Here is a 15,375-nt window from a genome sequence, read left to right as displayed (position 1 = left end):
TAAACTTCATTTTAGCATCCCTTATTTGATTACGAAGATAAAATTCTTAGTGTTCTCCTGGAAACCTCTTACAACTTCTAACCCATTCTGTGATTAGTGAGTTAAATGAAATCTTTGACGCATGCTCTTTTTATATTCTACGAGACTCAAGATTTTACCTAATTTTTGATTTATTTAAATTTTTAAATTTTTATTTTTTAATTGAGATGTAACACTGTGTAAGTTTAAGGTGTTCAACATGTTGGTTTGACACATTTATACATTGCAGTAGGATTACCAGAGTTGTCTTAGCTAACCCCTCTATCCCATCACATAATTATCATTTCTGTTTTGTGGTGAAAATATTTAAAATCCAGTCTCCTAGCAACTTTGAAGTTTAAAACATAGTACTCTTGTGGGTAATCACTGTGCTGTGCATGAAATCTCCATTAACTGTTTTTTTTAATCATCCTTTAACACCCTGGACAGTTCTAGTTTCTACCTGCTATCCCATATACTTATTAAAAGAGCACCCCATGTACTCTTAAGTGTCCTGGCTGAGACAACATGTGCTCTCTGTATTTTATGGACTTTGATGAAATATTGAACCAATGAGGTTAATAAGCGATACACGTTTCTATTTATTATTATTCATAATGTATTCTGATAAGCCACAGAAAGTAAAACACAAGTGAGATTGTACACCAATGAATAGAACACAAAAATGTTATAGAACAACACGGTCCAATATATGAGAAAAGGAACCAACAGCAAAGTACAAGTAATTTTGATAGATTGAAAAGATATTAATTTCTGGGCAATAGACTGCTCTGGGGAAGAAACTTTTTAAACCCATCTGTCCTCATTAGAGTGGCATCATTTTTTTCCATAAAACCTTAAAAGATGGCAAGAAGGCAACCTGCTTACCCCAAAACTGACACTTAGTCAATTTACTTGTTACTTGTTACAATTTACATTTACTTGTTACTTATCTACTCAATTTTATGCTTGAAACTGGATTTTGTGAGTTTTGCCATGTGTCATCTCATTTCAACTGCGATTCTAAGGGCATGTAAGAGAAAAAAAATTAAAGGTGAGTCAGTTAATTAAAAATACAAGTGAGAGAAAAAGAACGACCCATATTGTTCAGGGATAAGACAATCACAGAAAGAGAAATATTTCTTCTTTGCTGTGCATAGTGAAAGATGACGTCAACAGTAGGTCAGGATGCCTAAAATTAATTACAGTAATAGCCTACTATTTGAGTGTCCAGTCTTTACCAGGTGTCCTTCCAAACACTTTCCTCGTGTAAACTCAATCTGCATAAAAAGTCAATGAGCTGGGTGCCGACAGTATCCCCATTTTACGGATGAAGGAACTAGGGATAGGGAGGGCACTTAGATAACTTGCTCCAAGTCTCAGAATTAGCAAGTAGTAGAAATGGAATTTGGACCCGGGTGGTCTGATTTTAAGCCTGTGTTCTTAATATGGAAGTATACTTGCATGACTGAGATTCTAACATCTTTCTGATGAATCTGTCTAAATCTGAGTCCATGGTCCATCATTATAATCATTACAAACAATCTCATCTGCCTTGCTTCTCGCTCACTCCTGGCAAAACCCAAGCATGGATCAGCTCAATTACTTGCCTTCTCTGGACCTGAGCAGCTGTGCATGAATACAGCTGGAGAAAATCACTCAACAGACTAATTTTACTTTAAATATTTAACTTCAAACCTCAAATGTCCAGCCGCTGGCAACCACACAACATTCCCTAATAAACTTGCTTCCCAGACCCCAAGACAATTTATTACTGCCTTCTCTCTCCCAAGCCTAAGTAAGTTTCCCTCCCTGCCTTATATCATTTCACTTGATCTCACACTTCATTGAAAAAAATGAGAAACCACCAGATTAGAATTCCTTCAACTTCCCACCACCAAATCAATAAATTACCTTCCATCTGTCAGATTGTCTTCTTCTCTCCTCCTTTCTGAGGAATTCCTCCTCCTATCAAAGGCCAATTCTTCCCCAAAGATTTCTTTAAAATCTCTTGTGTTGCATCATTAACCCCCTTCTCAATAAGACCATTCTCAGAATATAAACGTTGAAGGATGTGCCATCCTTACACACACAATCTCTCTCATCCCGACCTTGAATCTACATTTCCTGCTATTACCTTTTTCTCTTCTTCACAGACAAAATTCTCAAATGAGGAGTGCACAACCTCATGTCCCATTCATTACTGAACCCACATATATTTCATTTCCAACTTCACTCCTCTACCCACCGGCCCTATCAAAATTACGAGTGAACTGCACGTTGTCTGATAGAATGGCTGCTTTTCTGTCTTCAATGCCCCAGACCGCTCCTCAGGGTGGGGAGAAATAAGGGAGAGAAAATCAACTCTGTAAGTCACAAAGCACAGTAGAAGCTAAGAGATGCTATATGTAAGAGAGAATCTCCAGAATGACGGGCTTTTGCAGACTCTGCTAACACCTTCTTTATATATGCTTATGAAAGTTTATATAGAAATACAGGAATCAAGGAACTTCCAGATAATCAATTTGTATTCAGCTGATTAAAGCATAAAGAGTGAAAACAAATTCTGGCAATCTGAGGCAATGTTATTTATCTGAGTAGTATCTTCTTAAGGATCTAAAAAGTGGCATTCTCATCTTGGAATTTATAATCTCCCCAATCTTTATTTCACTTGAGACCAGAATATATAAAGAATAAGGAGTACTCCTGCCATTATGCAGATTCCTACTGTGTGTGTGTGTTGTGTGCATGACTTATTGAGGGGCCGGTGGGGGACAGATTTGGAAGAAGATGAGGAAGCTGTTTCCTCCAGGGGATGAAACATATGTGTTCAGGTTACACAGAACTTCTTGAACCCCTGCAAACACTTTCTGCCATCTTCTAGGCTTTTAAAGGCAGGAAAGCCAAGGTTACAGTTTTTGAAATATAAGAATAAATCTAAGGGAAAACTTAAGAAATTTTGAATGTCAACATTTCAGGAAAAAAACCTTCCTGTTTAAATTCCAAATAAGATACAGGATTCTACTTGATAACAGATATTGTAAAAGCATAGAGTCTTCCTTAAAAAATGCACTAGTTTGGGGTGCCTGGCTGGCTCAGTCGGTGGAGCATGCAACTCTTGATCTCATGGTCATGATTTCAAGCCCCATATTGGACATGGAGCCTTTAAAAAAAAAAGAAAATGCCACTAGCTTGTCATGAAGATGAAGACACAAGGCAGGAAGACTAAACTGTCAACAGTGGATAACTCCAAATCTATTGGATTCAACTATAAAATGCACTTGAAATAATTTCATGCTTAGGAGTAGGTTAAAAAACACAAGCATGTAAAGGGCTATATAGAGACAAAGGCTTCCGCAACCCTAAATACAAATGTCAATATTCCAGGCATGGTTGATAGAATAATTTGTTACAAAACAATACGACAGGTTTGCTTGTATTTGTTTTTAAAGTAAAGTAGTAGGATTCATGACCAAAATGCCTGAGTGTGCAGGGAGCTTCGGCTGATACTTGTTTTGAGGGCACTGGAAGACTGTCTGGAAGAATGAACGTGCACACAGTAAACCCAAGGGAGCCTTACCTTGGTCTTGGGCCCAGAACTCTGAAGCAGCCTCACCTCTGACCCTAACTCTACCCCCATGTCCCTCTAAGTTGTCACACTAGGGAGGATCAGACCAGTAATCGACATTAATCAACATTCCTGCAGGTCACCTGTTATTGAGTTGGCTCTGGGGAGTCCTCTATACCCCTGCCTGGGGTGTCAACTCCAGGATTATCTCCCACCAGAGTTTATCATTGTATCCTTCTAGCTGAATTTATATTATTTAGATTTTTAAAAAAATTTTACTACTCTATCTCTTTCATATGTAATCTTTAAAGGAGAAATCAATTTTTTTCTATACTGTTGTATTGACTCTAACACTGTATCATTTTACTTTATAATCAATATAGAAAAAGATATTCTACTTCTTTCACAGTTTATTTGATCATTATTACTTTTGTACTTTTGCTAGTTTCAATGACTACTTTAAAAATTTAATCTTTACAAATCAAAGTATGAATATCTCTTTTACCTTATTAGTGGCCCCACAGTGACCCTCTGTACTGTATAGCAGACCTTTATTAATTGCAAATTTGACCCTAAAGGTCAGACTGCACAGTAAGGCTGATGGTGCCCCTATAATACAATGGAACTGAGTAATCTGGAAGATGCCAAGCCCAAATTCCCACTTCATGGTAATAATAACACTGGCCCCAGCAATGTATAGATGAATGGCAGGAAAACAGTATCTTTTTAAGTCCTGCACTAGTCAATGTCCTTCTCAGACAATGTCAATTCCACCTGAATTATCTCAATAAGTCAGGGCACTGGTAAATTCACTGGAAGTTGTCTGGTTACAATTTGCCAATACAAGGCTGCTGCAGGGCAGGCGGCCTGCTGTTAGTTTTCTCATCAGCCAAGGTGTGCTCATTTGTCCGAAGCTGCCTCCAAGAGCAGGAGGTACAGGGATCCCAAGATGCTTATATTCTTTCATAAAACAACTTCGTTCTTCCGTCCTCATCAGCAGAGTTGGCCCAGTGAGTTTTAAATATTTATTTTCAACACAGATAAAGTCACAGACTGTTTCTTAGAAAAATAGCCTCTCCAGTACATTCTCTTAGGCTTCTATTTCATTTATTTCTTTATCATTAAAACCAAAACACAAGCTCTACTCTTGGAAAGAGACTCAAAGTGTGTCTCAAGACTCCTCCACTGAAAATCTGGCACCAAAAGGATGCCATCTCGCATCTTGATTAAGGAGGAAGAGAGAGATGAAGACAGCTGTGGGAGGCCTTTCAGAGAGAGCTGTCTTTGTATTTCATTGTTAGTTACATCTTTGTTATGGATTTATTTTGTTTTGGGATGGGTTTCCTCCAATCTTTAAACATAAAATGCTTTATGTTAATTTTTTCTTTGTTTTGTTATAATACACCTTTGCTGCCCTGACTTTGTTGTTAGGCTGAATATTTGGATATCCCTTTGCTGTCACTCCTCTCTGCTCTTACTTAAGGAAGAAATACTTCACCTACGTCATCGAAACGGGCCCACGATTCCTCTAAAGAAATAAGCATTAATTCTCTCCTTTAGACTGTACATACATAATGAGACAAGGAAATACAGTTTATGCAAATAAACTGCATGACTGCTATAAAGAACAGCTACTTGCTCTCCAAGATTTCATTTACAACTATAAACTTTGTTTTTTTTCCCAGCACCTGATGGATTAGGGCAGCAGAGAATGCCCTTGGGAGGCAAGAAAGGGGAATTACCCTTAATGGACATGAGAATAGAAAAGGAAAATATAAAGGAGATGTAATAAGTTGAGGAAAATTTTGATTTAGGCCTAGTCATCAAGGGGAATGAGAATAAGGCAGAGAATGCATGGAAGTGGTATCTGTAGGTAAAGATAATTTATCCTGACGAGTATGCTGTAAGATTGAGAAATGTCAGTTTTTGAGACTGTGATATATATTATCTATTAAGAAGACATCACTAAAATGTTCATGCATGCATGTGAGCACACTTAGGATTCTATCAAGAATTTAGGCTTGCACCTCAGCTTTGAGTAGAAAAACTGTTAAGACGTGGGGCGCCTGGGTGGCTCAGTCGTTAAGTGGCTGCCTTCGGCTCAAGTCGTGATCCCGGAGTCCGGGGATGGAGTCCCGCATCGGGCTCCCTGCTCAGCGGAGAGCCTGCTTCTCCCTCCCCCTCTGCCTGCTGCTCTGCCTATTTGTGCTCTCTCTCTAGCTCTCTGTCAAATAAAATAATTTTTAAATAAAATCTTTAAAAAAAAAAAAACTGTTAAGACGTGAGGGTACAGCCCGGTCATGAGTGCCGTAGCATCTTTTCTGCTAAGGCTTACTGAAAAGTCACGCGCTCTAGCTTCAGAGATGACATCATAGAGCGAGAAAGGAAAACCACATTTCCTAACTTCACCTTACTAAATTCTACGAAAGAGTCTGACTTACTAACAGACCGGACATGTATAGAACCAGCTATGGTAAAAGCCCTATGGGACTTAGGAGCCAGCTCTGTTGAGCATCCTAATCATGGACAGAAATCTACCCAATGACAGAAATCTCTGACCATGGAGCTGAGGAAAGGTAGTGGAAGGATACAGTTTGCTCCCCTACCTTTCAATTCCTGTCAAGATCCGACTGGCAGGACTGTGGAGAACCACATTTTTCTACCTATCAAAAAGCACCTTTGTCCATTACTGCACCACAGTGTGACATTTCCTTAAACATATAAAGCATATATTACCCTACAGAAACGAGCCTACGAAAATTAGCTCTGCACTCAGTTGCTGGCCCATAGTAGGTGCATCATAAATGGCAACCGGTCCATAGCATGAAAAAAAAGGATGTTTGCTCAAATTTTCTCCACCTGACTGCTCCTTCCTAAATATATCTTCATCCTACCCAACTTTTCCATGTGACTAAAACTTCTATTCTCTCCTTCACTCAATGCAGAGAATTGGAGGCTTAGTGGTCAAGAGGGCGGAGCTGGAGTCAGTCCCCGGCTTTGAACACTAGCTCTTCCTTGTACTGGTTGTGTGACTTGAGCAAGTTATGTGTGTACTTGTTATCTAAGCCTGGCCTGTAAATGGGGTAATGATAGTCCCGACACTTCAGTGAGAATTAAGAGATAATTACAGGATTAGCATAGTGACTGGCAAATGAATATCCAAAAAATATAATTCATTTCAGTGATCATTATTATCACCCGCTATGACTATTTACTATTATTATTTCTGGATCAAAATAACAAGCAATGAGTTTTATATGATTAATGTGACATATTAGGAAAGTTCAACCCAAAGCTTTTATTCATTGTTCCCTTTATGCCTGAAACACCCTGGATATTAACTTTCAGCTGAGGAAATGAAAAACGTGTGCAAAACACAAACACATGACTAAAAATTCACAGAGAAAGAAATCTGGCTTTTATCGTAGATTTTTGTATATTATAAAGGCAGAAGGAACCATTGCAGGTTTCCTTAAACTGATAGAACAATGAGCTGTCACTGGATTATACTAGAAAAGAAAAAATAACCAGATCAGATTGGGAAAGCCTACCTTAGAAGAAGCAAATATAATTTAAAGATATGAGTTTCAACTTGAGATATTAACACAGAGGGATTTATACTACATAGACCCTTACAGTTCAGATCCATATTCTATCATTTTATAGAAACAAATGAGTCTGGGACCACTGCAGTACACCTCAAAATATTAATGAAAAAACACCTACAGAGAAAGAAATGCGTTGGGGAGCCATCAAAGTATGTTTTAGCTAATTGATTAAATTAAAATATGAAATAAAGACAATTTGTTCTTCCCATTCTCCTTTCAACTTTCTCACTATATTCTGGCATTAGAGTATACAAAATTGTATACTTCTACATTGAAAATAATTACATTTCTACCTGCCTCTTATTTTCTTTTTGGCTAAATTAATATATCCCATTAATATGCTCCAGGAAATTCTAGCTGCATGACAATCATGCTAAATTTGTTTTTAACGTTCTTCCTCTACTTACTTGTGCAGCCATGCGAAGGGAAGTGTATATTAAAAACCCTTCACTCATTATTTACTTGCTTGTTAATTTACTTGGGAATTAAATTCTGTTTTCATAACATTTCTTCATCTGGAAATATACTATCTCATATTAACCCTACCTCCAGAGATTGATGTACTTTATTATGAAGAAATAAACTGTTAAGTTACACAACAGAGCAGGTAATGAAAGAATCTGGCTAAGACGTTTTCTAAAAATAAGAGAATTCATCCTATATACCTGGAGAGATCTCTAAATATTTCAAAGTCCTAAAAGACATTTAACAGTAAAACTATATATATATTCAAGGAAATTCAATCTGTCACCAATGATGTTGAAAGATATTTTAGGATGCTATAATCCTACAGGTCATATTAAACATATTGGCCATCACTGCATTATACATATTTTAAAGTGCTGGTCATGGACATGGAGCTCTAGCCAATGAGAAATGAGAGAAACGAGCTTTTGCTGCACTGGTCTGCCCCATCAGATCTCATAGTCTGAACGAGACTATAATCTTGTGAGAGCCTACCAAAATTATAAAAATTCTGAATCAGTGAAACTCTGACTTAATGTCATTTTTAGTCATATATAACCAACCTGGACATAGAGAAATTCCTTTTTTATAGCAGTGCTAAAATTCAAGATAGATTTTTAAAATGACAAATCAAATAGATAACCACTGTATAACATAATCAAACAAGAGAATTAATATGTTCTTTATCCAGTAAAGACAAAAATCTGCCTTGCTGGATCCAATCAATACTTCAAAAAAAAAAATCAGATAATAAAGATTCTTTGTCAGTTGAGTAAAACAATTTAATTTAAAATAATTTCATGGGGGCGCCTGGGTGGCTCAGTCGTTAGGCGTCTGCCTTCGGCTCAGGTCGTGATCCCGGGGTCCTGGGATCGGGCCCCGCATCGGGCTCCCTGTTCGTGGGGAGTCTGCTTCTCCCTCTCCCACTCACCCTGCTTGTGTTCCTGCTCTCACTATCTCTTTCTCTCTGTCAAATAAATAAATAAAATCTTAAAAAAAAAATAATTTCATGGACTTCTTGATTTTGTATAATACATATATTAGTTTTCTATTGCTGCTGTAACAAATGACTCCAAAATAAATGTCTCTCTAAGCTAAAATTGAGTTTGCAGGTCTGTGGTCCTCCTTGGAAGTTCTAAAAGAGAATCCCATTGGCTTGCCTTTTCCAGTTTCTAGAGGCTGTGAGCATTCCCTGACTCATGCCTCCTTCTTCACATGCTGCTATTATTTTTATTATTAACTCTTATCGCAATGAAAATGTAAACATTTTAAAAATGGTTTAAATTTGGATCAGATGATTACACCTTCTCTCAACAGAGACATGGCAATTTACCCAGCCTCTGATTTCTTTCCATTCATGATTGCCCAAATTTGACACCAGCCAATTGCTTTGCTACCTTATCCTTAAGTTTATCACAACCCAGTACACTATAGACACTACAATGAAAGAAGTAGTAAATTCCATTAAGGCAATATAACATATACTATTATTATATTTCATATATGGTATGGTGATACATCTCAGACTACAATAAAACCTTCAAAAGGAAATACTATTTCACAAACACTGACTTCATATACAAATTTTTCAGGAAGAGGGATATTGGAAGAATAGACTATTAGTGCTAGCATGGATTTTGGAGATCCACTTGCCATTTAGGAAAGATATAAAGGAAAGTTGGCCCACAGATCTTTAGCCAACTTGCCTGAGGTCAGCTGGCTAATCTGAGACAGAGCTGACTCCTAATAATAGTGATTATTTTTCCAGTAATTATAATGCTGTTCACCATACACATAAAACAGAGTCAGCTAGGACTGTCATCACTTTAATACATTGTAAATCAACAGCTTTGCTAATTTACACCTCAAAGGATTGTATCATTCTGTCTTAGGACAATACTTAGCCTAAGTCAAGGACTGAATCCTACTTAGACCTTGTGTAAATGATACAAAATGTATAAAAGGTTACATAATAAGGAGAAACTTAGTATGTAAGAAGGAGAAACTGTCAGGTTGACAATAAAAAAAGGAAGGATGATATAAGCCTAAACTAATATTGCAGATAATTTCCATAAGTCAAAAAACCCTGAAGATACTGAACTTTTTAATGATAAAAACACTGCTTGTTTTTGGTGGATTAGAATGAGAAGAGTACAGCACGTTTTAAATGGATTTTCTGGGAGAAATAAAAATGGTTTAGAATCAGTACAGTGTGAGAAACAGCATCATGTCAAGAGTTTGACATATTTATTTATTTAAAGATTTTATTTTTATGTAATCTCTACCCTCAATGTGGGGCTCGAACTCACAACCCTGAGAATCTCAAGCTCCACTGACTGAGCCAGCCAGGTGCCCCAAGAATCTGACATACTTAGAAATTTTGTCAGTTTCCCCAAATATTTTAATATCTGTTAAAAAAAATATATGGTAAACATACCTATAGCCTTAACCTAATAAACTACAAATATTACTCCGATTTTTAAACTAACTTCTTTTAAATACTAAATATATATATAGTTTCCTTCAGACAGTAGGATTGAATTCCATTTTCTAAAGTTACAAGGGAAAGCCTCTTAAGTTATCAACATAACGTTGTTTTTTTGGTATCATAAAGGAGAATGAAAATCAACTTACTTGATGTAATAGGGCACTTTATTATGTGAAATGGATCTTTGCCATGGCAGCTGGACTGAAGCTGAAGAAACAAAGGGAGGTTATTGGAAACACTGCTCACCCAAAAGCCTTATGCCCTAGTGCAAAACAACTGAACACATTTTATAGCCAATTCAATGAGAACTACTCTGGTTTTTGAGCTGGATTCCTATAATTATGAAATCTGCTAGGCTAAACAAACAGTGGCTTCTTAAAGATTCATTTGAAGCAAGGGAAGAAACAACACAGGTTCAGTTTCAAATGCCAACTCTAACTAATTGAACCTGTTGCTAAAAATACTTTTCAAAATCAAGTTTTATTGTTTATAATCACCACAATTTAAAACTTAGTGCTATCTGGAAAATGGACTGCATATATTTTTTGATTAAGCTAAAACCAAAATTAATTTTACCTGGTATATCCAGATTATAAACTAGATTTCACAAGACTGAATTTTCCAGATCATTAATAACGTGCTTTACTTTGCTTCACAGGAATAACTATCTAGGACAGATGGCATTTAAACAAACTCATTTGTATTAATCTTAAAAAGGAAAGATTAAGATAAACACAGGCAAAGGGTTGTTAAAAAAACAAACAAACAAGGTAATTATGTGGATAGAAGAATCCCAAATACTTACTTTCATCTGAAATGCACAGAAAATACAGTTTCCTACTTTTACATCAGATATCACTATGACTGAGATTTTATGTTTTGTTTTAGGTATTATTTTTGTTGAGGTACCGATTTCTTACAATTCCAGTTATTCCTTATTTATAAATATAGATTATTCCTATATAATTAGTTGAAGACTTATTTAAGAAGAGTTAAACATGTAAAGCTGGAGCTACTAAGGAATTTTGCTAAATAAACTAATAAACAAGCAATTAAAACACATCTTTGCAATTATCACTAGGCTCTCATAGAGTTGTCATAAATGCTTTTTCTCTGAATTTCATGTCATAATAATATCTTATAAAAATATAGCATTCTAAACTTTGCAAAAAGCCTTTTCAAATATATCTATTTATAAGGAAGTCAACAAATCCATATTAGAGCCCTATCTGATACGTAAGGAACTAGATACTCAGAAGTGAAATAACTTGCCCCATAAAGAAATGGCCGAGCTCAGACATGATCTCAAGATTTCCGACCACTAGTTCAGCAATTTTTCTGTTCAACAATTCTTCTCTTTATAACATGTGAGTGCTCCCTTCTGCAACTATGTCCATGAAAATATAAAAGGGCGATGAAAATGTGGAAGTAGGTATAATAAATTTCTCATTAGAGCCAACCTCATTTCAGTGTTGGCACCAGGCTAATAGGTCAGTTTATTTTGTGTTCAAACTAAACAGACTCCTTTTATAAACATGGCTGAAGTCCAAGAAATATTATAAAGCCAATGATTCCAAGCAGAAAGAGATAACAATTATTCAATTTATTAATTGGGATTTTGTTTACACTCATGTTAACCATTGTTTTGATTTGAAAAACTCTGACCTCCTTGGACAATCAGGGCCAGACAATAACAGGCCACATGCTTGAGTTTCACAAAGTGATTGTGAATTTTACCATGTTTTCCTTCCTAAAGAACATGAGTTGGATTTTTATCATGAAAGAATGGTTGCTAGGAGAAAGTGTAGAGTTTCATCAATACTAATAGATAACTAATCCTTAGAACTGTAAGTAGAGTCACAATTATTTGTTAAATTCCTCTTTAATTTGGCCTTAGCACATAGCTTAAATTAAGTTTAAGAAATCTGAAGTAGTTCATACCTAATGAGGAGACTGCAAACTTACTTACTTTATCAATAACGATGGCATCCCAACTTTAGAAATGCATCCTCGCACCCAGTATATTCCAGGAAGGACTACAATCACTCAAAGATAGGCTATCTAAGGGCTCAGGTGTGCGAAACAGAAAACATGTGTGCGTGGGGGGAGGGGAGGAAGGGGGAGAGAAGGGGGGAGAGCATGAGGACTGGAGGACAGGAGGGGCAGGAAATGACTAACTCAGATTCTTGAAACTGTGAAAACAGAAAAGCCTGACCTTGAATTGAGGTAAAGCAGATTATGAACCATGACAAAAGATTAAGGGAAAATACAAATGTAATCAATTTAGTTGGAAGACATGGTATTACTTCAGTTTTCTCTATTATTATAGATACAAAGAAGTTATCATAATGGGGAAATAAGATGTGCCTTAAGTTTTAAACTTCATTTATATTGAAGTAAACAAACTGTTTTCTGGCATATGTTTGCCAGGACAAATAAAAGGAAAGAAATTAATAGTTAGTGAAATCATCAGTGCCAAGAACTGTGCTAGGTGCTCTGAAACTCACTATGCTTTCTCACTTAATTTTCAAGGCGATCAGAAAAACTAAGTATTATTATAGTAATTTTAAGATAAAGAAATTAACTTTCAGGAATCTACAGGTCTGGCAGACTTAATATTTTAATCTTAATTTGGATGACTCTGAATCCTACATTCTTTAGTTTCCCCAGCAGTGAACGATAAAGTAGGAGCTCAAATTACTTATATGAGATCTCATAAACAGTCCGTAAAATTAAAAATTTCAGTTGGAGAATTCTACATAAAAATCTACATATGTGGTTTGGCTACATCTGCAATACTTGACCAAAAGAAAAGCTAAGTATGATCACAGTGAACCTAATAAACAAAAATCTCAGATCCATGGGGAGTTATTTTTTTTTTACTGCTAAAGATACAGGTACATTTTAAATTAATAAACACTTTTTAAGAAGAAAAGCTAATTAGAAATCTTAAAATATAAAAATGATTTTTTATTGTGAAAAAGTTCATAACCTTTGTTTATGATACAGCAATGATGATATGAGGCTACATTAATTATTATAGCCGATGGTCCATTGAAAAACCATAGCTAAAGAGAAATTCAGTTTTGCTCCACTTCGGAGACTTATCAATTGTGACCAGATTATTACAACTAATAACCAATAAACAATATTGTAATTAATCTTAATATTGCTTTTTGTACATTTACCTAATATAAGTAAATATATTTGGCAACAAAGAATATGGCTCCTTGAGGCAAAGTGAAAGAATATGCTCATTCGTTCCATTAATGAGAACAGTCAAGTTTATTAGTACTTACTAGAAAGAAAATGCTGAGAGGATGGCCCAAAATCTCTATGGGCTTCCTGAAGCTGTTTAAGGCGATCATCCACAGAAACCTGCACATACACATGCAAGAAATAATTTGATTTGAAAACAATGACTTTAATAACATACTTGATTTAAGTATTTTTTCTATTTAAATTCAATTATCCAACATATAGTACATCATTAGTTTCTGATGGAGAGTTCAATAATTTATCAGCTGCGTATAACACCTGCTGCTCCTCACATCACATGCCCTCCTTAATGCCCATCACCAGTTACCCCATCCCCCACCCACCTCCCCTCCAGCAACCCTGTTTACTAAATGATGCTACTGCCCAAGATATGATTGCTTGTATAGACTCCTTCTCTATCTCTGGGATCAAAGTACTGGGATTAAAATAGACTTCTTCTGGTACCAACTGACCGCAAACAGTGCCAGGCACTCTTCTAAGCAGTTTATACAAATTAACTCTTTTAACCCTCACAATAACCATATTGGGTAAGTATTATTATTATTATCACCACTTTACAGATGAAGAAATTGGGACACAAAGAGGTGTCCAAGGACAGAAAGTTAGTACATGAGAGTACTAGTATCCAGACACAGCTAATCTGGTGCCAGAAGCTATTGCTTTCCTATTACTCTACGTTGCCTTGAAAGCAGTAAAGCTCGAAAGCATCTAAAGTCGAGATGTGGCTGTGTGGCCAGTGGCCACTCACCTCCCTTCTGTAAGGAAGGTGGTAAAAAGTGCCACAGGAAGCGAATGAAGAAGAAGTCTCAAATACTCCCAGGGAAAAAACAGATAGATGATGGTAGACAGCTGGACAGACAGAAAGGTAGATGACAGAGAGATCGAATTAGACGATGGATCAATAGATAGAGGTGGATGGAGAGCACAAAGATATAGGAGTATGTAATCTCTTATTTGTCTCCACGTTTGTGTCCAATCATCTCGACTTGAGGGTATTCAAGTGTATAGCAGCCGATTAGTATACTTTCTGAATTGGTCCTCACAACTTCCCCCGTTAGCTCTCTACATTATGAAAATGCAGAATTGGTCCACCGAGAAACTAAATGCAAATCAGAACGACTGCACACAGCCTACTGACACTTCCATTTTCTTTTTCCTTGTCCTGGTCTCTGTCGTTCGAGTCAGCTGTTCCACACAGATTGTCCATCTTATTTTCAGCTGCCTTTAAAAGAAATGTGTGTATCTCTGGTTCACTGGACAGCTCTAGTTTCTCTTGCTTAGCTATTTAAATTGCATTAGCAAGTGCTTTGTTCATTAAAGCCAAAAAAGCACTCAAATGCCACACTCTATGTTCAGGAGAAGAGAAGATGCTAGTCCTGAAACGGAGTGACATTGCTGTCAGCAGAGATTCCTTCCGGTCTTACTCAACCAGCAACTAACATCTGAGCTCTAGCAGCTACAAAGCTCAGAGATAAGGATAAGAGAATACATATCCTCTTCCAAGCATAATGTATTCCCTGACTTCTAATCTTTGGAGATAGTGATAACACGAGCAGAAGGCGATCAGGATGGACCACAGGAATACCTACATGAAGGCAATGAATTAGGGAAATGGGGCAGAAGGAAAAGAAGAGAAAGTCAAACACTTCTGTGTTCCACTCACTAGAAAAGCACATATGAGTTTAACAGATCCTGCTTTACTAATCCCAGGTTATTAACACTCTTTTCAAATATAGAAAAGACTGTTTAATATTATGCACTCATTTCTTAAATCTTCATATTGATGAAGAACATATGAACCACTGGGTATTCGATGTTTGAGTTAATTCAGGAAACCTAGTATGCTATAAAATATTATAGCTTTAAAATAAAATGTTTTTGTGTACCACCTCCAATCGCACATTTATCTCATTAAATACAGTATTTTAGGCCTAAAATATAGAGAGAAA

At 36.4% G+C, this 15,375-nt stretch overlaps 1 protein-coding gene across 8 annotated transcripts in view; it reads right to left on the bottom strand.

The window, feature by feature from the left end:
- The window catches only part of UTRN (utrophin), a 496,689-nt gene that overhangs the window by 70,913 nt on the left and 410,401 nt on the right, over positions 1–15,375 (bottom strand). For all 8 annotated transcript variants that reach the window (XM_034990899.1, XM_034990900.1, XM_034990897.1 and 5 more), the window contains 2 exons: positions 13,447–13,525; positions 10,294–10,354 (listed from right to left, as the gene is read on the bottom strand). In XM_034990899.1, the coding sequence (XP_034846790.1) occupies positions 10,294–10,354; positions 13,447–13,525 (140 nt within the window). The remainder of the gene's footprint in view (positions 1–10,293; positions 10,355–13,446; positions 13,526–15,375) is intronic.

Source organism: Mirounga leonina, unplaced genomic scaffold (assembly GCF_011800145.1).
Source record: "Mirounga leonina isolate KUSES-001 unplaced genomic scaffold, KU_Mleo_1.0 Mir_53, whole genome shotgun sequence".
NCBI lineage: Eukaryota > Metazoa > Chordata > Mammalia > Carnivora > Phocidae > Mirounga > Mirounga leonina.
Note: the sequence above shows the minus strand (reverse complement) of the source record. Positions and strands in the feature narration are given on the sequence as shown.